This window comes from Acomys russatus, chromosome 4 (genome assembly GCF_903995435.1).
Source record: "Acomys russatus chromosome 4, mAcoRus1.1, whole genome shotgun sequence".
Taxonomy (NCBI): domain Eukaryota; kingdom Metazoa; phylum Chordata; class Mammalia; order Rodentia; family Muridae; genus Acomys; species Acomys russatus.
The window spans coordinates 62,492,308-62,515,324 of NC_067140.1; the positions used below are offsets into that span (position 1 = coordinate 62,492,308).

A 23,017-nucleotide genomic window follows, 5' to 3' on the forward strand; every position below is an offset into this window, starting at 1 on the left:
TCCACAGGTGATGGCTGGCGGGAGTGATGGAGGGGAGGGCTCAGTCCACAGGTGATGGCTGGTGGGAGTGGGGGAGGGGAGGGCTCAGTCCACAGGTGATGGCTGGCGGGAGTGATGGAGGAAAGGGCTCAGTCCACAGGTGATGGCTGGTGGGAGTGGGGGAGGGGAGGGCTCAGTCCTATTTAAAGAGCAAGCCATTGAGAGTTTGACCATGCTCCAGTCAGTGTATAGAGAATACAAATTGGACTTGGGGTTTTTTTTTTTTTTTCTTTTTCTTTTTTATTTTTATTTTTATTTTTATTTTTGAGAGGGAAAGGTCAGAAGGGTGGAAGGTGGGCATAGAAGGATTGAGAAGTGAGTGTGATCTGGGTGTGTGATGTAAAATTCCCAGAGAATCAATAAAAAAGGTTATGGTAGAGAAAAATTAAAAAGAGCAATGGTGACCAATGTTACAAAACCAGGCTTTGAAGGCAATATGTTCCAGTTAGAGTCCAGAAGCATTGAAATAAAATCCAAATTCTGCTCAATTTTACTGAATAAAGCATCTAAAGATGTCCAAAAAGAAAAGAAAAGACATCACGGTTCAGTTTTAGAATTCTGGCTAGCTGGGAAACTTTTTTCTTGTTTAAATTTTTATTTTATAATAAATATAATTCTGAAGGATTCATCTATAAAGAACTGACTGACCTAAGTTCCAGAAACTTATTATGAAACTTTAGCCTAATGATTTCCTGCCTATGTCTGAATGTTTGACAGCCCAAATCTCGTCACACATTTAAATTTCAATATGTTCTAGCAGAAGGCGTGACAGCAATCAAGCTAAATGCCCTTTGGGGCAATGGCTCTCCTTAAGGATAAAAAGTAATTTTAAACAAAAACTGAAATTCCCTAATTACACAATTAGAAATCTTTGTGATGCATAGATAAAGATGCTTGTGGGTGCCTGCTGTGTAGATAATGATGCAGTGTCACTATTCAATATTGATTTTCCTTGTGTTAACACTGCCTTTATGGTAAGCCAGAAGCAAATCCACAGCAGGCTCTGAACGCGCAACTAAGGTACTACCGCCACCTAGTGCCTAAGTTCTCTCAACCAGCACTCACCCAGACCCGGAAACACACCTTAGCCTTCCTGACTAAGCCCCTTCTCTATCTCCCAGAAACCCACCTTCTTGCCCCTCCCTTCCCTCTAATGACTGTACCTTTGACGTCTCTGACCCTTCCTTTCCTTGCTCACTCTCTCTTATCTTCCCTATTGCTGACATCTGCCTTAGAGGTTTTTATAGTTATCATTAAGGAAGCTGTGTGTAAGGATGAGATTGACAGCGTCCAGTAGAGTGAATTGAAGATGTCATCAGCACCCCGACTTTATAGGGCACTCATGAACAATCTTGAATGGGAAAGAGCAAGGGAAATGCAGCAATAGCCTTGCTGGTCCTTGGTCGTCCTTTTGCCTGGTGGCGTGAGCCACATACGGCGACGTCACAGCAGAGACAGAGCAGGAAGGGAAAGTGTGATTGTTCAGGTGCCTAGCCAGGCCAGGCCAAAGCCGTGTGCCATTAACCTCTAGTATATTCATTCACCAGGTATTGATGCAAGAACTCAGCGATGACTCCCACAAACGAAGTAGCATTTTCCAACACAAACCACTTTCCCTCTAGCTTTCCTGAGAAATAGAAACACCCAAGCAGACACCTAGTGGAAGCTTAAAAGCAGGATTCCCATCAGAGGAAACTTAAATCATCTACTGGATATCTTTGAGCCCTCAGAGCCAGAGACATTGTCTCCAAGGTTCATTTGGCATAAATGTTTGTTGAGTCAAGGAATAAAATATCAAGAAATGGTATCAATCCACAGCCATGAAATTGTTTAAGAACCTCAAACACTTCATTCCCTCTGCAGCTCTGTGAGGGGACAATACTGGTCTCCTGTCTGAACAAGAAGCCCATGTAAGTCATATCGCACCCAAGAGTGAAGGGAGAATACATCCCCTATGTCCAGAAGTGAGCTACATTAACTCATGTGCACTCAGGGGCCATCAGAAGCCATGGTGTGTGTCACCATGCCCTCCCGAGGCTAGAGTGTTGGCACAGTTTTCTCAAATGCACCAGGCTTAAGTGATGGAACTAGAAACAGAGTTCAGAGGCCTGATCACAGGAGAAACACTCTGCTCTGGTGGCTGCTGAGTACTGGGACAACAGCTATGAGAAACAGAAATGGCCCACGTTGCTTGGTTTGTCTGTTCTGTTTGTTGCTGTTCAGAACACTCTGGTGAGTGAGTGTGGGGACACCAGCTCCTTAAGCAGAGGGAAAAATGTATTTTGGAACTATTGTGAGCATCACTTTGGGAGCTCCCAGGATTTTATAAACTGCAGAGTTCTTTATCTTTACCATCATGCACATAATATTTACTCTCAGTACAAATTTTTTAAAAATTTAATTCATGTATCATGAGTCAAAGATCACAATTAAATCATAAAGAGACAGTGTGTGTGATTGGAGGTAACATTTTAATTCAGAGTTTAAGTTTTCTGACCTAGTTAGCATATGGTGAAAATCATTCAATATGTACTGGATATATCATTTTGTTTTACTTTGCTTCAGCAATCAAATTTTTTCAATTGAAAATAATAATGGGGTCTAAGGAGATGTCCCAGTGGTCAGGAACACTTGCTTTGCAAAACATAAAGACCTGGGCTCAGATCTCTAGCACCCATGAATGCAGGTAACAGCCACCTACCCCTGTAATCCCAGTGCAACAGGCCACTGAGACTTGCACACCACCAGACTAGCTGAAAGATGGCAAACTCTGGGTCCAGGGAAAGACCAGTCAAGGGAATAAAACAGAAGAACAGAAGAGGACACCTGGTATCTCCTCTGTCCAAAACATTCGCTGGCATGGACAAACATACCTGCATACACATACATGCACAAACACATCTGTACACATGCAAAAATATTTATAAAAGAAAATGGGAAAAGGGGATAGGTAACAAAAAATGGTAAAAGACTAATAGTGCATACAAGGGCATTTCTTCACATACAAGCCCTTTCTCTGTGTAGAACAAATTCCTTTTTTTTTTTTTTTTTTTTTTTTTTTTTTTGCATTGGTGACTTAGAAATGAAGCATTGATCATTTACCTCTTTTATTTTCATTTTTGAGGGAGAAATTGTGTTTTGGCCCTTTATATTTTCACAAGAAGCTGGGTTTTTTTTTTTAATATGTCCTTAGAGATTCTCAACTTAAGTCTTAAAATAACAACAACAAAATAACCCCAGCAAACACGTAAAGCCTACACATTTAGGAAAGACTTTTCTACATGAGCCACACAGCCAAGTACTCAGTGTCCAATATGCTGTTCAGTAACTGGTTTGTTCCCACCACCATGAAAGCAAGCAAACCAAGAGAGTGCGCGCGAGCAGGTGCCCAGTGTGGGTGGTACCAGTGTGCCCAGCTCCAGGCTTTAAGTTCAGTGCCATCAAGAACTCGGTAATGTGTTTCCAGCATGTTCGTATGGTTCTCCTAATGCAAGTTGACCTCATTGTGACATATGAATTGCATGATGCATCTTTCCCAATCATCAAACAAAACTTGGAGGTCTAGAGAATTCAGCCCCAAATTCTGTGCTCTTGAATTAACAAAAGAGAGGGAGAGGGAAGGGAGAAGGGGAAGGAGGAAGGAGAAAGTGCGGAACCAGGAGGTGTGTCAACTCTTGTCAACTTGACACCAGCAAAGATCATCTATGAAGGGAAACCTTAATTAAGGAAATATGTGCATCAGACGGGCTCTAGGTGAGCATGTGGGGCATTTTTTTTTTAATTTAGTGATTGATGTAGGAGGGCCCAGTCCACTGTGGGAGGTGCTGTCCAATGCATGGGGGCCTAGGTTATATGTATAACAAAGCAGGTTGAGCAAGCCATGAAGAGCAAGCGAGTAAGCAATACCCTTCTACGGACTCTATGTCAGCTCCTGCCTTCAGGTCTCTGCCCAGCTTGAGTTCCTGCCAGAGTCCTTTGGGAGGGACTGTAAGCTGTAAGATGCAGTAAATCTTTCCATCCCCAGATGGTTAGGGTCATGGTGTTTATCACAGCGAGGGAAACTAAACCAGGACAGAGGAAATCCATGAAACAAAGGTACCTAATTCTCCATATGCTTACAAATTCCAAGTGAACTCCTTTTCCCATCCATAATTTATTGATAAACAGATATAAACTGGGCTGAAAGTTCTAACTTTGATTAGATATGTATGTACTAAAGCCGAGTATGCAACAGATCATTTGATTTCCAGTAGCCAGGTTGGGAGCCTCCAATTCTGGAAACCCAGACTCAAAACTACTGTTCTGAGAAAAAAAAAATAAAAGACCGTAGTGCCTAAGGAGTTGGCAGAGGTGGGGGGAGGGGTGGGGGGTAGGTCAGAGTGAGAATCCCACATTTAATTCTTGTCTCTCCATTAGCAAGCTATTTGAGGATACCATGTCTTACCTTCCACAAGGTGAAGGAAATGAAGCCGTACATAAACTGCCCTCACTGGGTTAAGATGAGCAGTAAGCTAATTAATCCATATAAAGTGATTATAATGTTGGTATGTGGCGTAGTATTAGCCACAGTGATCATTATCTTCATGAGCAGGCTTCCTAAGGTCTACTCCAGAATTTAAAAAAAAAAAAGAAAAGGAAAGGAAAAAAAGCCCTAAATGGGTTTTTCTATAGATCTCTAAATGTCACTACCCAGATGCAAGTCCTCCTAACAGGTCCTGCCTCTGAGCAGCAGTGGGACACTCCAGTCCTCTCTGGTGATGATAGCACTTTGTCTATGAAAGCTCTGCTGGCCCTTGAGACTGTTCGTAGGTCTGGAATATCTACGCATGCACAAACCATGAGTGAAATGACTTGGTTAAGAGGCACCGTGGTGTTTGGGGATTTGGCAGACCATTTTCTTCTCTCTGAACCAAAGAGTAGGAGTTGAGCAGACAATAATGGAAAGTTTTAAAGTTTTACCTTTCTACTGATAACAAGGTTAGAGCGTGGGCTCTGGGACTGTGGACCAAAGAGTCTTGCTTGTATTTTGCCAGAGGAAGGGATGAGTGAGGGCACGCGGAGTATTGAGAGCATGGATCTGGTGCCTCATGAGAAGGCATCCCTCATGAGAATGAGAGGACCATAAGCATTCTCTCCCTTACATCTGCTGCACTTTAGGCATGTGACCATAGAGCAATTAAAATTCAAAATACATTCTTCTATTCGCCTCCTGGGACCTATTTCACAGAAGGCATTGCAACAGTAAACAGAGGCTTGGTGGCCCGCCAGTTCCTTTAAAGCATCTACCTCAACCCCCACTGCGAAGGCTGTTCTTCTAATGGGTGCCACCTCCTAGTGTGATGTTCCCAATCTTTCCTGAGTGAAAAATAAACCAGATGTGTCATTTAAGTCACATGGAATAAAAGTAAATCCGTTATAAACGAGAACCTGGAAGACTCTCGGGCGCTTGAGGGGCCCAAGCCACAGGGCACAGACTTTGAGACCTCTGTTTTGGCTGTCCTGGCAACATCTTGCTTATTTTTTGTTTGAGTTCCTGGCTCTTTTCCAAAATCTTAAGGTTGCCAGAGAGTAAGCCACTTGAAGTGTGAACTCGTCTGCAAATGGTTTGTCCACCCAGAAGCTCCTTCGCACATGTTCCTCTGCACTCTGCAGGCACGGATGGTGTGCTGGGAAAAGGCTGTTTCTGAGAGTGATGGGCTGATGTTCTGTTTTGTTTTGTTTTGTTTTGTTGTTTTGGGTTTTGGTTTTTGGAGACAGGATTTCTCAGTGTGACAGAGCCCTGGCTGTCCTAGGCTCTCTTTGTAGACCAGACTGACCTCCAACTCACAGAGATCTGCCTCCCAAGTGCTGGGGAGAAGGAGAGGGGTATTGTTCTTTTAAAGAGATTTTTAGAACCATATTTTTCCATCATAAAATATCTCAAATTTAATAAAAAATAAAACTTGATTCAGAAAAATTGCATGCAATACAAATTTTCATAACTGATCTAATATATATTTGATATAATCATTATAATAATTTGAATTTTTAGTTTCTGATCTGTACAATTTTTATCACCTTAAATTTAACTTGAACTGCAATCACCTGTTCACATTTTAGTGATTTACTTTTACTTAAAAAATCACAACATCGGTTTCTTGCAAATATAAGTTATGATGCATTGATGATCAAAAACCTCACTGATTCATATTTTGTCAATTTATAACAATTAGTTTTATCTTTAGTGTATTTTCTTCAAATGTGCAGCAGTTTAAGAACACTAGTTGCAATATTAAGAAATAGCATTCAAATTGCATGAAAAAAACTATTTTAGGGTTCTCGAGAGCATTTTTTTAATCGTATTTGCATAAATAATTCACATATTGATTTAAGTCGTTCTGCATCTGTGTAATTTTTAAGGGAACAAGCAAAGAGAGAATCCTTCAGCATTATCCATGAAAGTCATTTTTTAAAATTATTTATAATTGAGAATTTGCACTAATGTGTACCGGTGATCCCTCCTCGGCAGTGACTCTAGATTGTTGTGGATTTACCAAATTTGCAAATGCAAATACTTCAGTGTGTATTGTTCTAGCACGAGATCATCCCATGCACTAGTGACTACTCACAGCAACAAAGTGGTTATTTTCCAATTTAATGATGTCTCCAACTTTCACATTCATCCATTTCTCATTCTGCAATCTGAGAAAAGAAGAGAAATATTTTGCTCAACAATGGAGAAGAATAGAAAGTATAAAGGAGAGATAAATCCATACATATATAACAGACCAGGAGAATCAGATGAGATTTTGCTAGAAGGGCAAGTCAAGGGACGCATTCACAACCAATGAACAACATGGGTGTTGGGGAGAGGCTAAATACTTCGTCTGTGGCTATCTAGTGAGTAGTGGCACACCCATACAAAGCTCAAAATGGCTAACTCTTGGCATAGGGACTGTGAAATACCATGCCATGATGCCAGCTTGATGCCACTTTTATACAACTTCTTTGGTCTCTCAAAAAGGTCCACCTACATATGGTCTCCCCAACTTCTCAACTGGCAACAGAAACAGCACCACCACTGTCTCAGAAGTCATTTGCAGTAGGTAAAATGCCAATAAAAGGGGGGGGGGGTGGAAACTACAGTTTTGGAAAGGACAAGAAGAAAGAAGGGAGATTAAAGGATGCCTGAAAGACAGAATGAAGAAACACGCCTACAACGCATCCGCAGTGCTGCACCCGACGGGTGGCTTGGGTGGCTTTCTAACAGGCGAAGACTTAATGGCTCGGAACAGACGTCAACAAGCTGAGAGCTTTCTTTGAAGCTTGCGTATGTAGTTGGAGCCCCATGCCCACACTACACCAAGTTCAAAAAGGGTTGGGATGAAAAGCATTTGTGTTCATTGGATTTAGCCCCGGGTGACAAGTGAGTCAGGGGTGCCCAAAGCCAGACAGGCCTTGCAGAAACAGACCACCTGTGGCCAGATCCTGTGACCCTGACTGTGCTTTCTGGAACTCCTTGAAATGTGAACCAGCATTGCTTTCCACACTAACAGTTCTCACCCTGCCTCTTGGAAGTCCCCCCTTAGAAGCAAAGGCTGCAGGAACAGTAAGTCACAGCCACCAGGTGAATTCTGCTGTGCGGCTTTTCAAAACTAGCCCCGTCGACTCACTTTAAAGGCTGGAAAAAATAGATTTAAATATTTATACAACTGTGAAATGTGCCTCACACTATCAACCCTGCTGGGTCATTTGGCTTAAGAGCTCAAAGAATTGTTCTTTAATGCAGATCCAAGTACATGTTGTTCTGGAAGTTTCTCAGCTGCAGTATTTTTATCTCTAGCCAAAATTTGATCGTTGTTTTTTTTTTTTTTTTTCAATGCCATGCTTTGCAATACTCTGTCTAGCCCGGTGTTGCTGGGAGAACCGAAGAAGCCTTGTAAACCTCACTTGCTGTTCATTTCTCCTGGGTCCTCCTCTCTCGGAGCATCAGTGTCAATTCTCAGGGGACTGTCTACTGGAGATAGGGCATGATGCGGTGGAGAACTACATCTTGTGTAGTTACGGAAACTGCATTGCTGCTGAAATGCTCTGCAGTCTCTATTGAAAAATGTCTGTTCCGAGGGCCTGGGACCACCTTACGTTTTGTTTGAAGGCTCTACACCTCCTACTTCGGTGGTCTAGCCTCCGGAAGGGACCACAGGAAATCGCAAATGCTACCTCCTCGATGTTAACTGAGAGGCACAGCCTCACCCAGCTGCCTCAGAAACAACCTCCACTATGACCTGGCAGATGCTTCTGGCTTCTGTCGGACAAGCGAATAGAACCCTGACTAGAAGAGACCATAACCCGTACAAAGTAAGGCTGCGATGGAGCCGTAGTCTTATGAGGAAACACCAAGGAGACGTGTTTAGGTGAGGAAAGTAACTGCACTCTTGCTATTAGAGTTGTGCGGGGAAAGTGCCTGGAGCTACTAGAAAACCACAAGCTGTGTGAGGCGTCTTCATTAACCCTTCATTTAAGCTGGTATTCAGCAATCTACATGTATAATACCATCAGAAGTAAAGGGTTTTACATATTACACTTTTTCTATTCTACCGTATAACATAGATGTGTCAGTCAAATAGAAACGCACAGGTATCTACAATGTGCACTAAGGGCCATTGCTACCAAAGTAGCCAAACTTGTTAACTAAGCAGAAATGAATGAAAACTCACATATGAGTTTAAATTATCGTGTTCTGAAGCCAGCGTTTTCTTTGCCCTTTCTGCTACCACCACTACTGCAAGCAACATCGCCAACAGCCGAGGGAGGAGATTTGCTTAAAAGATCATCCTCAAAATGTTTCTGAATTTGTGCGATTTCAGTTTGTGAAACAGCAGGAAAGGGCCATCCCCGCCCCTCCCCCACCCCGGACATGCGCATGCAGTGCAGCGGTGCCCAGGCTCCTGTTGCCAGCAGCCTAGCATCTCAGCCTAGCTGAGGGCACATGGTTGGCCGGCAGGCTGTGAACATGACCCAGACACAGGCCCCAAGTATTGGACATCTTCTAACTTAGCTTTTCCCTCCACCATCAAAGACTCTCCCAAATGCATAAGACTCATAGCCTACATGCCTTTAATCCACCTATTAGTTTCTAAAACAAGTTCACTTAATCGCTCTGAGAGTCTCAGAAGTCAAGATTTGCCTCGATTTTTCCCTAGCACTGTACAGTTAGGTATGACCTAGCTAGTTCTTCCTTGGACCAGATTTTTCTAAAAACAGATGGGATAATAAGATATTCTTCAGCTTAGTAAATAATCCAAAATTCAAAAAAGCAAAAAGGCTTTTTTTCCCACAACATTTAGATCCCAAAGATTCCCATGAAGCAGGCGGCATTTAAGAGGCACAAGATAACAGGTAGACATGCTTCAGGAAACCAATCAGGACATTCCACTCTTCAGAACACGAGAAGTCAAGTTTAAGAAAAGAGGGGTGACAGCAACTTGTCCCAAAAAGTGTTATGACTTGGTCTGCGCCTGCTGTCTCCTGCAAAGAGAGCACCCTGAGAACATCCTTGGGGAAAACAAGCCTAAGACTGAGACAGTGTCCGGGGGTAGCACGCTGCACTCTTGCCTCCAGAGACTAAACTCAAAAATTTCCCGTAAGCAAGACCCCAGCCCATGACTGAAGGGCAGAAGCTTTGACCTTAAGCAGCCCCTTAGTGCTGATGTTGCCCTTTCCAAAAGGATACTTCCACTTCCCATTAGAGACACTAATGTGGCGGAGTGGAAGGGGGTGAGGGGTTCAACAGAAGTCCTGAGGTACTAGAGTCTAGACTGTACCTCTAATTTTCTCCCCTTAACTAGCCAATCAGTGCACGTACACTAAGTTTGGCTCCTTTCGTATCCAGCACTAGGAAATAAAAAAAAAAAGTGTCCCTGCTCAGAGACACTCTCATTTGCCACCATATCCTCGGAACTCAAGTGAAGTCTTGTTCTGACGCCATTCAATCCAGATTGCTTGAATGGAATGACTGTAAGTTAGGAAACATGAAAACCAGTATTTCTCAAGACATTTATTGAGTAATGCCACTCCCTGAAATATACACCGTGAACTCTAGCAATCCACGTGCTTTAGGGCTTTCTTACTGCACCCCAGGAACTGTACTGATTCCTTCACTTTGGGAGTCGTCGCAGATAAAACACAAATGGCACCCCCCATTACATTTGCGTTTCAGATATAACAAACTTTGTACATATAAGCACGGCCTTTGTGATACCTGGGATGCTGGGCATTTTGACTAATTATGGCTTTCTGTAATTGTCTCCATTTGTTGCAAAGGGATGTTCCCTTGATGAGGGGTGAAGACTACACTAATATGTGAATATAAGGACAAATATTTAGAGTGTAGTTAAGGGTTGTGATGGTTTAATAAAGTGGTGACTATAGGCCTCCTCCAAGGTCCTCCAAAGTCACTAGCCCTGGGTAGCTGGCATGATATCCCTCTTGTTGGCAGACCTTAAGCCCACCTAGAGGGCTGTTGGTTACTGCCAAGGTATGTGCATCACTCTCACACCTTTAGGGTTATCTGCATGCTGGCCATTGTTTACATGCGGTTCTAGTTTGATTCTGTTTCTATGATAAACACCATGATCAAAAACAACTTGAGGAGGAAAGGGTTTGTTTTATCTTCCAGGTAACAGTCCACCTCCCAACACTCACAGACTAAGGGAAGTCATGGCGGAAATGGAAGCAGAAACCATTCAGAGAATGCTGCTACTGGCTCGCCCCCCACGCCCGCTTTCTCATATAACCCAGGACCACCTGTCTAGAGATGGTACTGCTCTAAGTGGGATGGGCCCTCCACACCAATCATTCATCAAGAAGATGCCCCTAGAGGCTCCCCCACAGGCCAGCCGATGAAGCCTATTCTTCAAAGGTTCCCTCTTTCTAGGTGATGCTAGTTTGTATCAAGTTAATAAAAACTAATGGCACTGCTGCCTTGAAACCAAGGCATTCCAGAAATGCTTGAGTAGCTGGCACAAGTGAAAGGAAACGTCAGGGGAACCGGAAGGAATGGGAGGTTTCACTTCCATTGTGCACTCACTTGTGCCACTTAGTTTTTCAGTATTGTATAAGTTGACATTTATAGGTCAATTTTTTGCATAATGATGACGATGAAGAAGAAGAAGAGGAGGAGGAGGAAGAAGAAGAAATGAAAGCTTTTTATTTGCCCATTTTACATGTGTAGGTGTTCAGGCTGCGTGTATATCTGTGTACCATACATATTCCATGCCCAAAGAGGCCAGAGAGGGGTACTGGGTCCCCTGGAACTGGAGTTACAAATGGCAGTGAGCCACAACGTAGGTGCTGGAAATTAAAGCCAGGTCCTCTAGAAGAGCAGCCAATGTTCTTAACCCCTGGGCCATCTCTCCAGCCCTGTGAAAGCTTTCTTTAGGTTACATGTAAGTGGCAACCATGTAGATGTCCTGATGGGTTCATATGAGTCCAACTCTGCATTAGCCAGAGACAGAAACACACAGAAGGTTGTTTACTGAACCTTTCCATCTGGAAACAAAGTGATCCCTTCACTTGCTAGTTTTTGCCTGAACAACAAGCCTGCCCGATGTTGTACAAAAGGAACTTCTCTGACTCGATCCTTCTAGAACCCTTCTCAGAAGGATTCCGGTAATGGATAGTTGACCCATAATGAAGCCATAGGGATTCAAAAATCAGTTCAGAGGAAGATTATTGCATTCGCCAGCATGCATCAATACTGAGGGAAATGCCTAGACTGACCAGAGAGAAAGCAGGCTTATTCAGTCAGAATCCTTTGATAGCACGTCTACAGAAATCAGTACGCAAGGAGTTGATTGACCCAGCTCTCAGGAAACAGCCTGAATGTTGGGATTCCAGGGTAAAGGACCCATGTTACATTTTCTCATTGCTTCTAGGAACAGTCTTAACTAATTTTTGAAAGCTATCAGATAACCTACTATATGTGGTTTTAACATATTACATTAAAGTGTTAAGTAGAGACATGGAATACCAGTGATTTGAAAAAGCACCTTTTGGTGGATGATATGGTTCGCTCTGCTCTGAAAACCCAATGTGTCTGGGAACAACACCCTAAATTTCTTAGCACAAAATCTAACTAAAAGAAACCCCAAAAGCCTTGTCACTTATTAAATCTGTAGTGACACTTAGCTCTAAAAAGTTTCTAAGAAAAAAAATTTAATTAACTTTAAAATAAATTGTGATGTTTATCATGCTGAGTTCCTTGGAAACAGGATAGCATACAGGTAAAATTCTTGAGTAGTTGACCACTCGCTGACATGTGATGTCATCCCCCATTAATGAATTCAAGACAACCCTTATATGGTCAGAATAATCACTGTAAGCTAGCCGCCATATTGAGTACCAGATCTGCAAGGGGCATTAGTATAAGCTATGTTCATCAAGTGACCCAAGAATTAGTGAAAAATAAAAATCTGGTTCTTAAATAGACACAAGTAAATCATCTTTGTCCACCAATACCTGGAACACATGGATAGTCTTCTAGTCCCCAAGAAAGAGAACCTACACTTTCAAAAAATGACTTCACTATGAAAGTGTTTGCCATGCATTTGTCATCAGTAGTCCAGCAAGAAAATTGATAGAGCCAAGGGATTGTCTAATAAAGTATATATTAACTTTCAGTCCTCAAAATAGTCCAAGCTTTCCCCCCATGTACAGTGAGCTCATCAGAAAAGTATATGCCTGGACTTTATTACTCTGATCCCTCTAGACTTGTCTTCTCAAAAACCATGACTTCAATCAGGATTTACTTATGGTCATAAGTAAAATATCTCTCTCCCTGAGGCTTCAACCATTATGTCACTCGCATTTCTCTCAGCGCCAGGATAAATCACATTGCTCATGATCGCTAGGTCCATCCGTCCATTGGCCCATCCGTTTTATATCCACGGCACCTATGTTATGAGGAGAAACAGAGTTCAATCTCATGTTCCCAGTGTATGGCCAAGGCACAGTGGATCGTTTAAACAAAAACTAGAAAATTTTACTAAAGAACTCTGTCTACTGAGGGGATAATAATGATGCCTGAAAATACGAAGTTGTGCTTAGAATGGATTAGAGGCTGGAGTTCATATTTTTTTAATTATTACATTTTTATTTATATCTTAGATATTTTTAATTCAAGAATAAAATACTGGCTTCCTACTTATGACAGAAATGGTGTAAAATACTAAAAAGAGTGCATGTTGTAAGATCACAAAACACATACCTGAACTTTGGCACTAATCAGCCATGTGATTTAGCTCACAAATTTGACTAAAATTGGTACGTAGAACCATGAATGTATGAAGTGGCTCTTGTCAGCCTTTCACAGTATCTGTTAGATCGAGGTCTACACAGTTGTATAAACCCACATGACACTTAAACACCCATCTGCCACGACACTTGTGACCCTCAAGTGACACCAATTCATAATATTATTTCTAAAGTGTAAAGTAATACTTGTATCTAAAGTGAGGTGACTAGTTTTATTACTACTAGGCACTCCATCATAAGGAGAGCAAATTGATTTTTATTTTCAGTCTTTGAAGGAGCCACGTGTACTCAAGTTCTACGCATGCTAGTGGCCTGAGTTTTCTCCCATCAGGAATTGGTCTCCAGCAGTCCAGTCACAGACTTGCTAGAGGTCCTTGTGAGTCTGTGGTCAGTCCCCGTGTTTTATCTTCTTCATCACAGTTGATTGCCCTTCTGGCTTCATTGCATCTGCTTCACACCGAGAACAACAGATTCACGTCACTTCCTGTTTCTTACTAGTCACTCAGGTGTGGTTTAGAAGTAGCCACCGAAGCCCACTGTTAAAGGGTTGCTCACATCCGGGGGTGGGGGGGGTGGTCTAATAAGAGTAAGGAGGTCACTGAGGAAGCACCTTGAGGAGGCAGTTGGGATCCAGAACCATAGCCCTTACCCCGAGTTGGCTTCCTGACAGTGAAGAGGTAGGCACATGCCCCTGTCACAATTGTCTAAGCCTCACTACGGGTCCAGAAACAATGAAGTCAACTGACTGTGGACAAAATTAACCTTCTGCCTTTTAGTTTTATGTTCTCATGTGTTGTGTCACAATAGCTAATGCATATGCAAATCCTTAGTCAGCACCCTCTCCTTCCTACCTCCTTCAAATCTCGGACTATTACCCTAGGTGCTCAGATAGCTTTCAAATTTATATTTGGCTTTGATCTCCCTCGTAGGCTTCAAATCTACATTCTCCACGTCTACAGAATGAATGAATTTCTCAACAGACCTCTGGTTTCCCAGTCTTGGAAAAGAAAATAATGAAACAACCGCTAACATCGCCACAGCATGTTTCTTCCCTTTGTTTCTCATCTCAGGGCCTCAGCCAAGCACTACGAACTCCTGATCCCTCTGCTCAAACGCATCCAATAAAGTACTGTACCCCTATCATTCCTACCTTCAGAGCATGTCTAAAAGTATGGATATGAGATGATGCACGGAAGCACTGCTAGTGTAGGAAGTATATAGTATTATGTGTAAATACATTTTTAGTTTGTATGCTCAATATGAATACTAAAATATTTATCAGTAGCATGATACAACATCTAATGCCTGTTCTAGAAAAGGGCTTGGAAAGGTGGCTCCGGTTAAGAGCACTTCCTGCAAAATCATGAGAACTGAGTTTGGATCCCAGTACATACATAACAAGCTATATGTCCTGTAAATGTCTGTAATTACAGCACTGAGGGATCCAATACTTTTTTTCTGGCCCCAGTATGGACACACACACACACACACACACACACACACACACACACACACACGCACACACACACACACATGCTTATACTCAGACACACAAATGCATGCATAATTAAATCATTAAAAAAGCATAAATGTGAGGATGAACACAAAAATACCAAAAAGTTGATGACAGCTATCAGGAGGTCATAAATAAAGATTCATTGTACTGGTCTATGTGTGTGCCTGTGTGTTTGAAAATCCAACAAAGAAAAATAGATGGTGATGATGATGATGATGAAGAAGATGATGAAGATGATGATGATAGGGAGATAAATGATAGATAGATGATAGATGATAATTGATAGATATAGTTGATTGGTAGGTAAATTTTGTATAGATGAATAAATGGTTAATAAATTTGTTGATTAATTTTTGAAATACATAAATAAATGACTAATAGATACATAGAAAGAGACGCTAGATAAAAAGATGATATTTAGATGGAAGGTCAATAATAAATGATAGGTAGATGATAGATAGATAGTAGATAGATAGTAGATAGATAGATAGTAGATAGATAGATAGATAGATAGTAGATAGATAGATAGTAGATAGATAGATAGTAGATAGATAAGCCTACTTATGTTTATGGCCCTCACTGATGCAGCCAAAGTCTACGACATCAGAGCTTCGCCTGGACATAATTTGCCTTCCTTTACTGCCCAGTATCTATGCAGCAACAGGAGAAACGTCTATGTTATCCCTACAATTTTCCTATGAAAAGTCTCCATGGCCTCTCATGACATATAACACAAAACTGCAATCGGCATTCTTCACTATTACCCACAAGAACTGGCTCCTGACTGAGCACAGTCACTCATGCCTGTAATCCCACCACAGGGGGATAACCACAAGTCTGGGTCTAGCCTAGGCTATATAGTGAGCTCAAGATCAGCCTGAACTATAGAATGAGACCCTGTCTATAATATAAAAATAATAGTAGCTGGCTTTTGTTAGCCCCTCAGAACCCTGCTCGATCACAGTACCCAGTCTTTCTGGAGACCTTATATCATCAACTAGCTCATTTCCAAGCTGGGACTTTAATACTTGCTATGACTTTTACCCATGATCTGCCATAAATATCTCCCTCACAAACAAACTCTTACTTCTATCAAGATGCCATCATATCCACCCTCCTAACTCTCTGCCTCCAACCCCCATCCATGGCATCCAACCTCAATAACTACCACGTTGAGTCCGCTTGGTGCTGACCACACATGCCTGGGTGTGGAGCCACCCACAGGGGCATAGAGAACCTGAAATCACATTGCTTATTTAAACAGCCATCTTTCACAATGGAAGGCAGGCTGAGCCACTGTCTGGACGCTTGTTTCTGCATCCTTAACATGGAGAAACATACTTGGCATGCTGTGAGCGACATGTGGGAGATACTTGCTGATAGAGATTTGCGTGAAGTGGCTATTCATGTAGGCACTCATAGTATGTACTTATCTACACCTTTACTCTGGAGTAAAGGTGAGAAACTGCATCATATGACCAGTCTTACTGCAAGACCCTAGGACAGTGTAACAGAGATAGTACAGCGAATAGCAGGATGTGAAGAGAGTAAAGCGCATCTCCTACAAGATAGTCCACGCCCTTCATTCTTCTCAGTTCCCATTGTCTCCAGGATAAGCTGCGTCTTGGAATGCAAGCTGCCAGCTGAAAGAATAAGTGCATTCTCCTGAGTTCCACAAACAGGGAGCACCCACTATCTGCCAACAAAGGGAGAAATCCAAGCTGACAAGAGAGACTGCTGAAGAGGACTGATGTCTAGAGCGATGGGTGCATGCACCGTGGTGGCATTTGCCATTGTCACAGCCACACAAAAAGGACACTAGTGATCATTCTACCTACTTGGCATAGATACCTGGGAGATGAAGAGCTAGAAAGAAAGAACACATTGCAGTTTTGAAAAGGAAAGTTTTCTAGTGTGGCTGGCGGTGGGTGCTGGAAAGACGAGACCAGTCATAGGCTACTCTAGAAGGGGTGTTTCCAACAGCAAGGAGTGGGTGGGAAAGTTTTAAAAGAGGGATTTATTTGATCTGTACTATTGTGCAGGAAGAAAATAGGGAAGAATATGGCCGGCCGGTTTAGCAATGCCTAATCTGGCTTGAGAACAGTTACTCGAACCTCACCCTCAGCCAGCAGAAACCCCCGGGGTAATAGCCTAAAGTACAATACTGTTTCCTACTGGAGGAATTTTATTTTAGGAGATAATTGTTGTAGAAGTTTGGGGTTATATGTAAACGTTGTTTTGTTTTAATCCCAGGTGTGGGGCTGCTCCAGTTTGTCCACAGCTGATAACTTCCTCCTGCGAGATAGTTGCATGTGATGTTTGTCAGCTGTGAACTACCTCATCCCGGGGGCGTGGTCTTTGTCAGTGGGGATAAGAGCCAGCTCCAAAAAGAGACTGGGGACTCCGAGAAAGAATAGGGCTGCTGGTGCATCCCGCTGCTGCTCCTGGTTGCTGTTGCTACAGTTTGACAGTAAGTAGTTGGAGATGCCCTGAAATCAAGGTTGAACTTGCCCCAAAGATCCCAACGACCCTAAACAGCAGGAAGCAGTTAAGGAAAACTACGTCCCTCCTCTCCCAACTAACCTTTTTACCTTTTTTCTCCCCTACCTAGTGTTGAGGTGTTGGAAGGGACTGGGGTGGAGTAGAGTGAAAGAAATTTAAGGAACCCCAAATAAAAGTAGTTGGTTAAAAGTACACTAACAGATAATACTTAAAATATATTCCCCAACAGAACACAAAGAAATACAGGCCAGTGTTAAATAATGAGTATAAATAGGCAAATTACAGGAAAAAAAGAAATAAAAAATAGCTAATAAATATGTTCAAAAATATTATCACTTAGAAATCAGATGTTCCCCTCAGTCACAAACATAGGGGAGGGGAGTAGGGGAAAGCAGGAAGGAAGGAGGAATGGGAGGACACAAGGGACGTGCTAACAATTTAGATGTAATATGAATAAATTAATAAAATATTTTTAAAAAGAAAGAAATCAGGTGTTTGGGGCAGGTCTCCACACTTAACAGATTGAGTCAGATTTAAAAAAAAAAAAAAAAGCTAATACTTAAAGTCATGATGACACTGTTGGAAAACTACACTCATTAGTTCAGACAGGAGAATGACTTGGCATAAATTTCCTGGAAATAAACTCATTAATATGCTTTCATAACACCACAGGTCTTCCTTTAAAGACGTTGCTCTTTGCAACAGATGGAGACCATTACAGAAACCATTTGATCAAAACACAAGAAACAAGTGATTGTATGGTGCCCTCCCTGACTGACAGCCATCACTTTACTAAGCCAGCACAGTCCTTAACTATACTCTATTTGTCCTTACACCCACAGATAAGTGTAGCTCTCACTCCACATCAAGGAAACTTCTCTTTGTAACAGATAAAGGCCAATACAGACAACCACAACCAATCAAAATGCAGAGTTGTGGAGCCCAGTTCCAAATTATCTCCAGTACAATTCCCCCATCTAAGGCTCAGGAAACATTGGCCAGAGATGGGCCAGGGAGATTGTAAGAACCAGAGAAACAGGAAGTCAGCTGTGTCTAAAGAAATGTCATGGAAGCTGCACCACAAAGCTTGACAGCACAGCTGCCTAAACAGGAATGACACAAACATGCTAACATGCAAGGGGGAAATCTCATGCAGCCGCAACCCTACACAAGAAACTACAGGCAGCTAAGGAATACTGAGATCAGGAGAAAATCTTCCTCAGGGTAGAGTCTCCCTGTTGGTTGTCCAACACCAGATGGCCAGTCCGAAAATGACATACATACAAGCAACATTATATGGCCTGAGCAGGCTGTAGTTATGTATTTGGGGAAAATATGATATGATATGATATAATATAGATATATGTGTGTGATATATACAAAAAGACAATTAAAGAAAAAGAGGCCATGACTTTGAGAGAGAGTAGTTGGGTCCATGGGTGAGGTTGGAGGGAGGCACAGGAAGGAGGAAATTATGCAATGATGCAATTATATTTTAATTTATAGAAATAAAAAATTAACACAATAAATAAATGAATAAATTTTAAAGGAAAAAAGCTCAAATCTGCATTTTTAAATTTGCATTGTTTGCAAATGTTCTCTCCCCTGTCTGTTGAATACTTTTTTCCTGTCCTTTATTGTATCTCAACTCCAAGATCTTTTGGTCTTTGCCCTTAAAAGGAGATGCAAGAAGAGACGTACTGCAATACAGAGAGAGGAAGAAGAAAGAGGATGAAGAATCTGCAGTTGGTCCCAAAAAGAGAAAGGAAGGATGTCCCTGCCAGTCTGAGACCAGAGAGACTGTCGGCTTCTTAGTCACTCGGACTAACGCAGAAGGAAAAATCAAAGTCCTCTGAAATTTCCTTCTACAATGAAGGGCTGCGTGTAAAAGCAGAAAGACCAACCAAGAAAACCGGATGTTCACCGAGCTGCCCCTCAGACCTGGGCATCCCACCGCACAAGGAGGAGGGTATATGTCCCTTTTCCTATTTTTTATTTGTCTTGTTCTTCTATGTTTAAGCGTATATTATTATATTATTTGCTTCATTAAGCTTTCAACAGGAAATATTCATGTAGAAGAAAGCAAATTTCCTTCCGAAATCAGGCACATAGAATTTTGAGTCCGGGCTCCGTGATCCCAGGCCGTAATTCTAACAAGAAAGTGCTTGCGGAGTCGACGCCCCTCAGCCACTGATACAGACAGAAAACAGACTGTATGATCAGGGCCAGTCATTTCCAACAGACACTTAATAACTAAGCCTACAAAGGGGGGAAAACAGTTCTTTCCTTTTGGCAGAAAACTTAATATTTTTTTATATTCTAAAACTATTTACAGTTCATATGGTTTCCAGACCCACCTCTCAAGAAGCAAGGGCCTCACCCCTCTGGCTGAGTGTCTCCACGCACCACATGTGACTCCTCAGCCAGGAAAGCATTTCATTTGAAATGAAGCCTTAAATTTAGCAGTGTGAAAGGGAAGCCAATCTGAACACACATGCCTGGGAAGGGACAAGGACCCCAGTGGAGCCAGGGGGTGAACCCGAACTGTCAGCTGGGCAATTCAGAAAGCCTTGCTAGGAGAGCAAGATCTGTGCCGGACTCGGAGGGGGGAGGGTGCGGGGGGGGGGGGGGCGCGGGGAACACGCCTGGCAGTTTCATTCTCCATTGTTTGGAGTCCATTTCTTTCTTTGGTTTTTCGAGACAGGGTTTCTCTGTGTAGCCTTGGCCATCCTGGACTCACTTTGTAGACCAGGCTGGCCTTGAACTCACAGCGATCGACCTGCCTCTGCCTCCCGAGTGCTGGGATTAAAGGCGTGCGCCACCACGCCCGGCTTGGAGTCCATTTCATTCCTCCAGGAACATTCAGCGGCCCTCTCCTGCGTTCTCCCTTTTTTTCTTTAGTTTTAGTAGCTGGTCAATTGCACCTGCCAGTCTTTTTCTCAGCCAGGACATCCCCAAGCTTCTTTGGTAATTAGATCTAATTTAGAAGTCACCAGCCCGCTTTCGGTGTTCTCTGGACTGTGGTAACAAATCACCCCGAATATGTGGCTTAAAAGAGCAGAGCGTTATCCTCTCTATTCCAGAAACTTGAACTCCAAAAGCAAAGTGTCAGCAAGAATGGAATGCCTCAGGGGAGTAGGGGAGGGTCTGTCTGCTTTCCCTGCTAGCTTCCGGTGGGCCTTGAGTTCCTGCCATGAGGCTAACAAACTCTACCAAACTCAAATACCTGCCGCCGCCTCCATACCACCCTCTTTTCTCTATCTTAAGACACCTGTGGTTGAGTCTAGACCATACCAACATCCAGCATCATCTATGTCAATATCTCTATTGTACCTTCAAAAACCAATTTTATTCCAAGTAAGACCACACCCATGGGTTCTGCTGATTGGAGACACGACGGAAGAACATAGTATAATTGCAATCATGTCGGAAAACAACATTGCACAGAAGAATGGAGCAGAAAAAGCAAAGACACGGGAGATAGAAAGAGCCACAGAATGCATAAAATAAAATTAAGTGTAGTTCACGTGAACCTGGGCAGCAAGATCAAAAATAACTTCTCGGCCAGAAGGCTGAAGATGATACTCCAATGTTATAGAGAGTTTTGGGTGACTGATCAGGCAGCAAACTGTCTCTGTCATTTTTTTCATTCTGGAAGCTGCTAAACTGCACTTTGGTTTACTCAGGTATTTAATTTTATTCCTTCTCAAGCCTCTGATGGAGCTGAAGACCAGATAGTTTAGTTCTACAATTAAGCTTAGTTGTTTAGGGCTTGAGATGTTTTTAGGTCTATATAGACGTTTTAAGTTGCTAGTGATGAGATATGATAGATATTGATTTACATCCAAAATTTTAGACTCACCAAGATAGGAAGGATGTTTTCTTCAAGATTGCCAAATACAAGTAGCCAAAACACTATGAATGTAACATATATATAATTCCTGATTGTTTCATAGTTCTTGCTGTAGGTATTTTATTGTATATGTGTATAATAATATAAATGTACATGTAAAAAAATAATAATAAAAGTGTTTTTAAAGAGCCACATACAAGAAAGAAAAAACAAAAAAAGAATAACTTCTATATTTTATTTATACTCTTAATTTTCTAAAGTTTCTATCCATGATAGACCAGTCATATACTAATTTAAAATTCATGGAGGAAACAAACACATTAAGAGCATCTAAGAGAGCTGAAGGTAGAATGATCCAGCAGTAGAAAAATTTAGTGAAGAAGCCTTGATGGGGTATGTAGTAGAAGTTTTGGGCTCTTTTACAACCCAGTTATGTTATGTAAATATGTTTTTGTTTTAATCCCAAGTGTGAGAGATGGGACTGCCTTAGTTTATCCACAGCTGATAATTGCCTCATGCAGCTCAGAGAGAGATGTGGTCTTCTTTGCCAGCTGGAGATTGTTTAGCTCTGAGGACTGGGAAAAGGCATAAATACAAGAGCCCAGAGAGAGAAGGTGGGAGGGCTTTGAGGAGACAGACGAAAGCTATTGGTTCTTCCTGCCTCTGTGTTTGCTGTTTCCTGTTGCTGGCCTGCTAGATATCCTAATGACTGAGATTGGTATTTTCCCGGCAGGAAGTAGCTAAGTGACCTCCTTCCCTTCTAACCTTTCTCTCCTACCAAAGTTTGGTGGAGGTGGAAGGGAAGGAGAGGCTTAAGGAATGCAGATAAAATAAAGTAAAAACAATAGTGCCTAGAGGAGTAACTAGTCAAACAAACACTACCAAAACATCACTTTGGTGTAGACAGCCTTTGAACTCAGATTGAAACCAAACTACATTTCTAAAGTTAACATTCTCACATCCCCAAGATCTTTGGAGTTTGGGTTTTCAAAGGAATTCTGAACCCTCAACCTATTGCTTTTTTATAATGGAGAAAAACAAACCAAATTTTAAAGATTACATAGGATCTCCCACATGTTTAGCTCCCATTGACACCTATAATAAGAGCGCTGGTTACAACAGCAATGACATCCAACTGGAGCCAAGAAAGACTCGAGCCATACTGAGTTACAAAGGGGAGGCAAACACGATGAGCCCAGATGCTGAGAAAAGACAATGGGACCAGACACACTGAACACCAAACACTGAAAGATGAAGGAGAGAGTAAAAGCCCAAAGGGCATTTTTAAGAGAGGAAAAGCTGAGATCCCACATTGCTTGCTGAGGGGAGTGTGGTGTGAGCCCCCTCTATAAAACCTGGGGTCAAGATTGTGTGAGTGGCTCTTTGAAGGAGCTTTAACAGTTCTCTGTGTTATATAAAGCTTGAAATAAAATAGGACTGATGCTAAAAAACCCCATGTGCCAAGTTTTGAAAGTGTCACAACACCCTATTATATCAAAATGCACCTCATTGGGGAAAATAGTTGCCCTTTAGAAACTCAACCCTTAAGAATTCTATCTATGTAGCATAGCCATTGGTTGCAATAGAAAATTGTTATAATAACTATTACAACTTTGCAGCTTGAATACAGAAGTCAGTCCTTTGGCAAGCAAATCCTTCTGTCTGCAAAGCTGACAAACAGAAACTGCCCAAGAAGTGGTAGGGCCAAGACTTTTTTTTTTTTTTTATGCAATTAATTTTTTGAAAGTGAAACTTTTTGAAATACTTTTCTTGCAAATCAGCAACATGAGGCAAAGATGAATTTCATTTTTGTA

The 23,017-nt window shown here is 42.0% G+C and overlaps 1 protein-coding gene across 1 annotated transcript in view; it reads right to left on the reverse strand.

Moving 5' to 3' along the window:
• Atp8b4 (ATPase phospholipid transporting 8B4 (putative)) overlaps positions 1-23,017 on the reverse strand; it is a 175,878-nt gene that overhangs the window by 108,404 nt on the left and 44,457 nt on the right. The window contains exon 7 of the mRNA XM_051144911.1: positions 6,648-6,720. Coding sequence (XP_051000868.1) covers positions 6,648-6,720 — 73 coding nt within the window. The remainder of the gene's footprint in view (positions 1-6,647; positions 6,721-23,017) is intronic.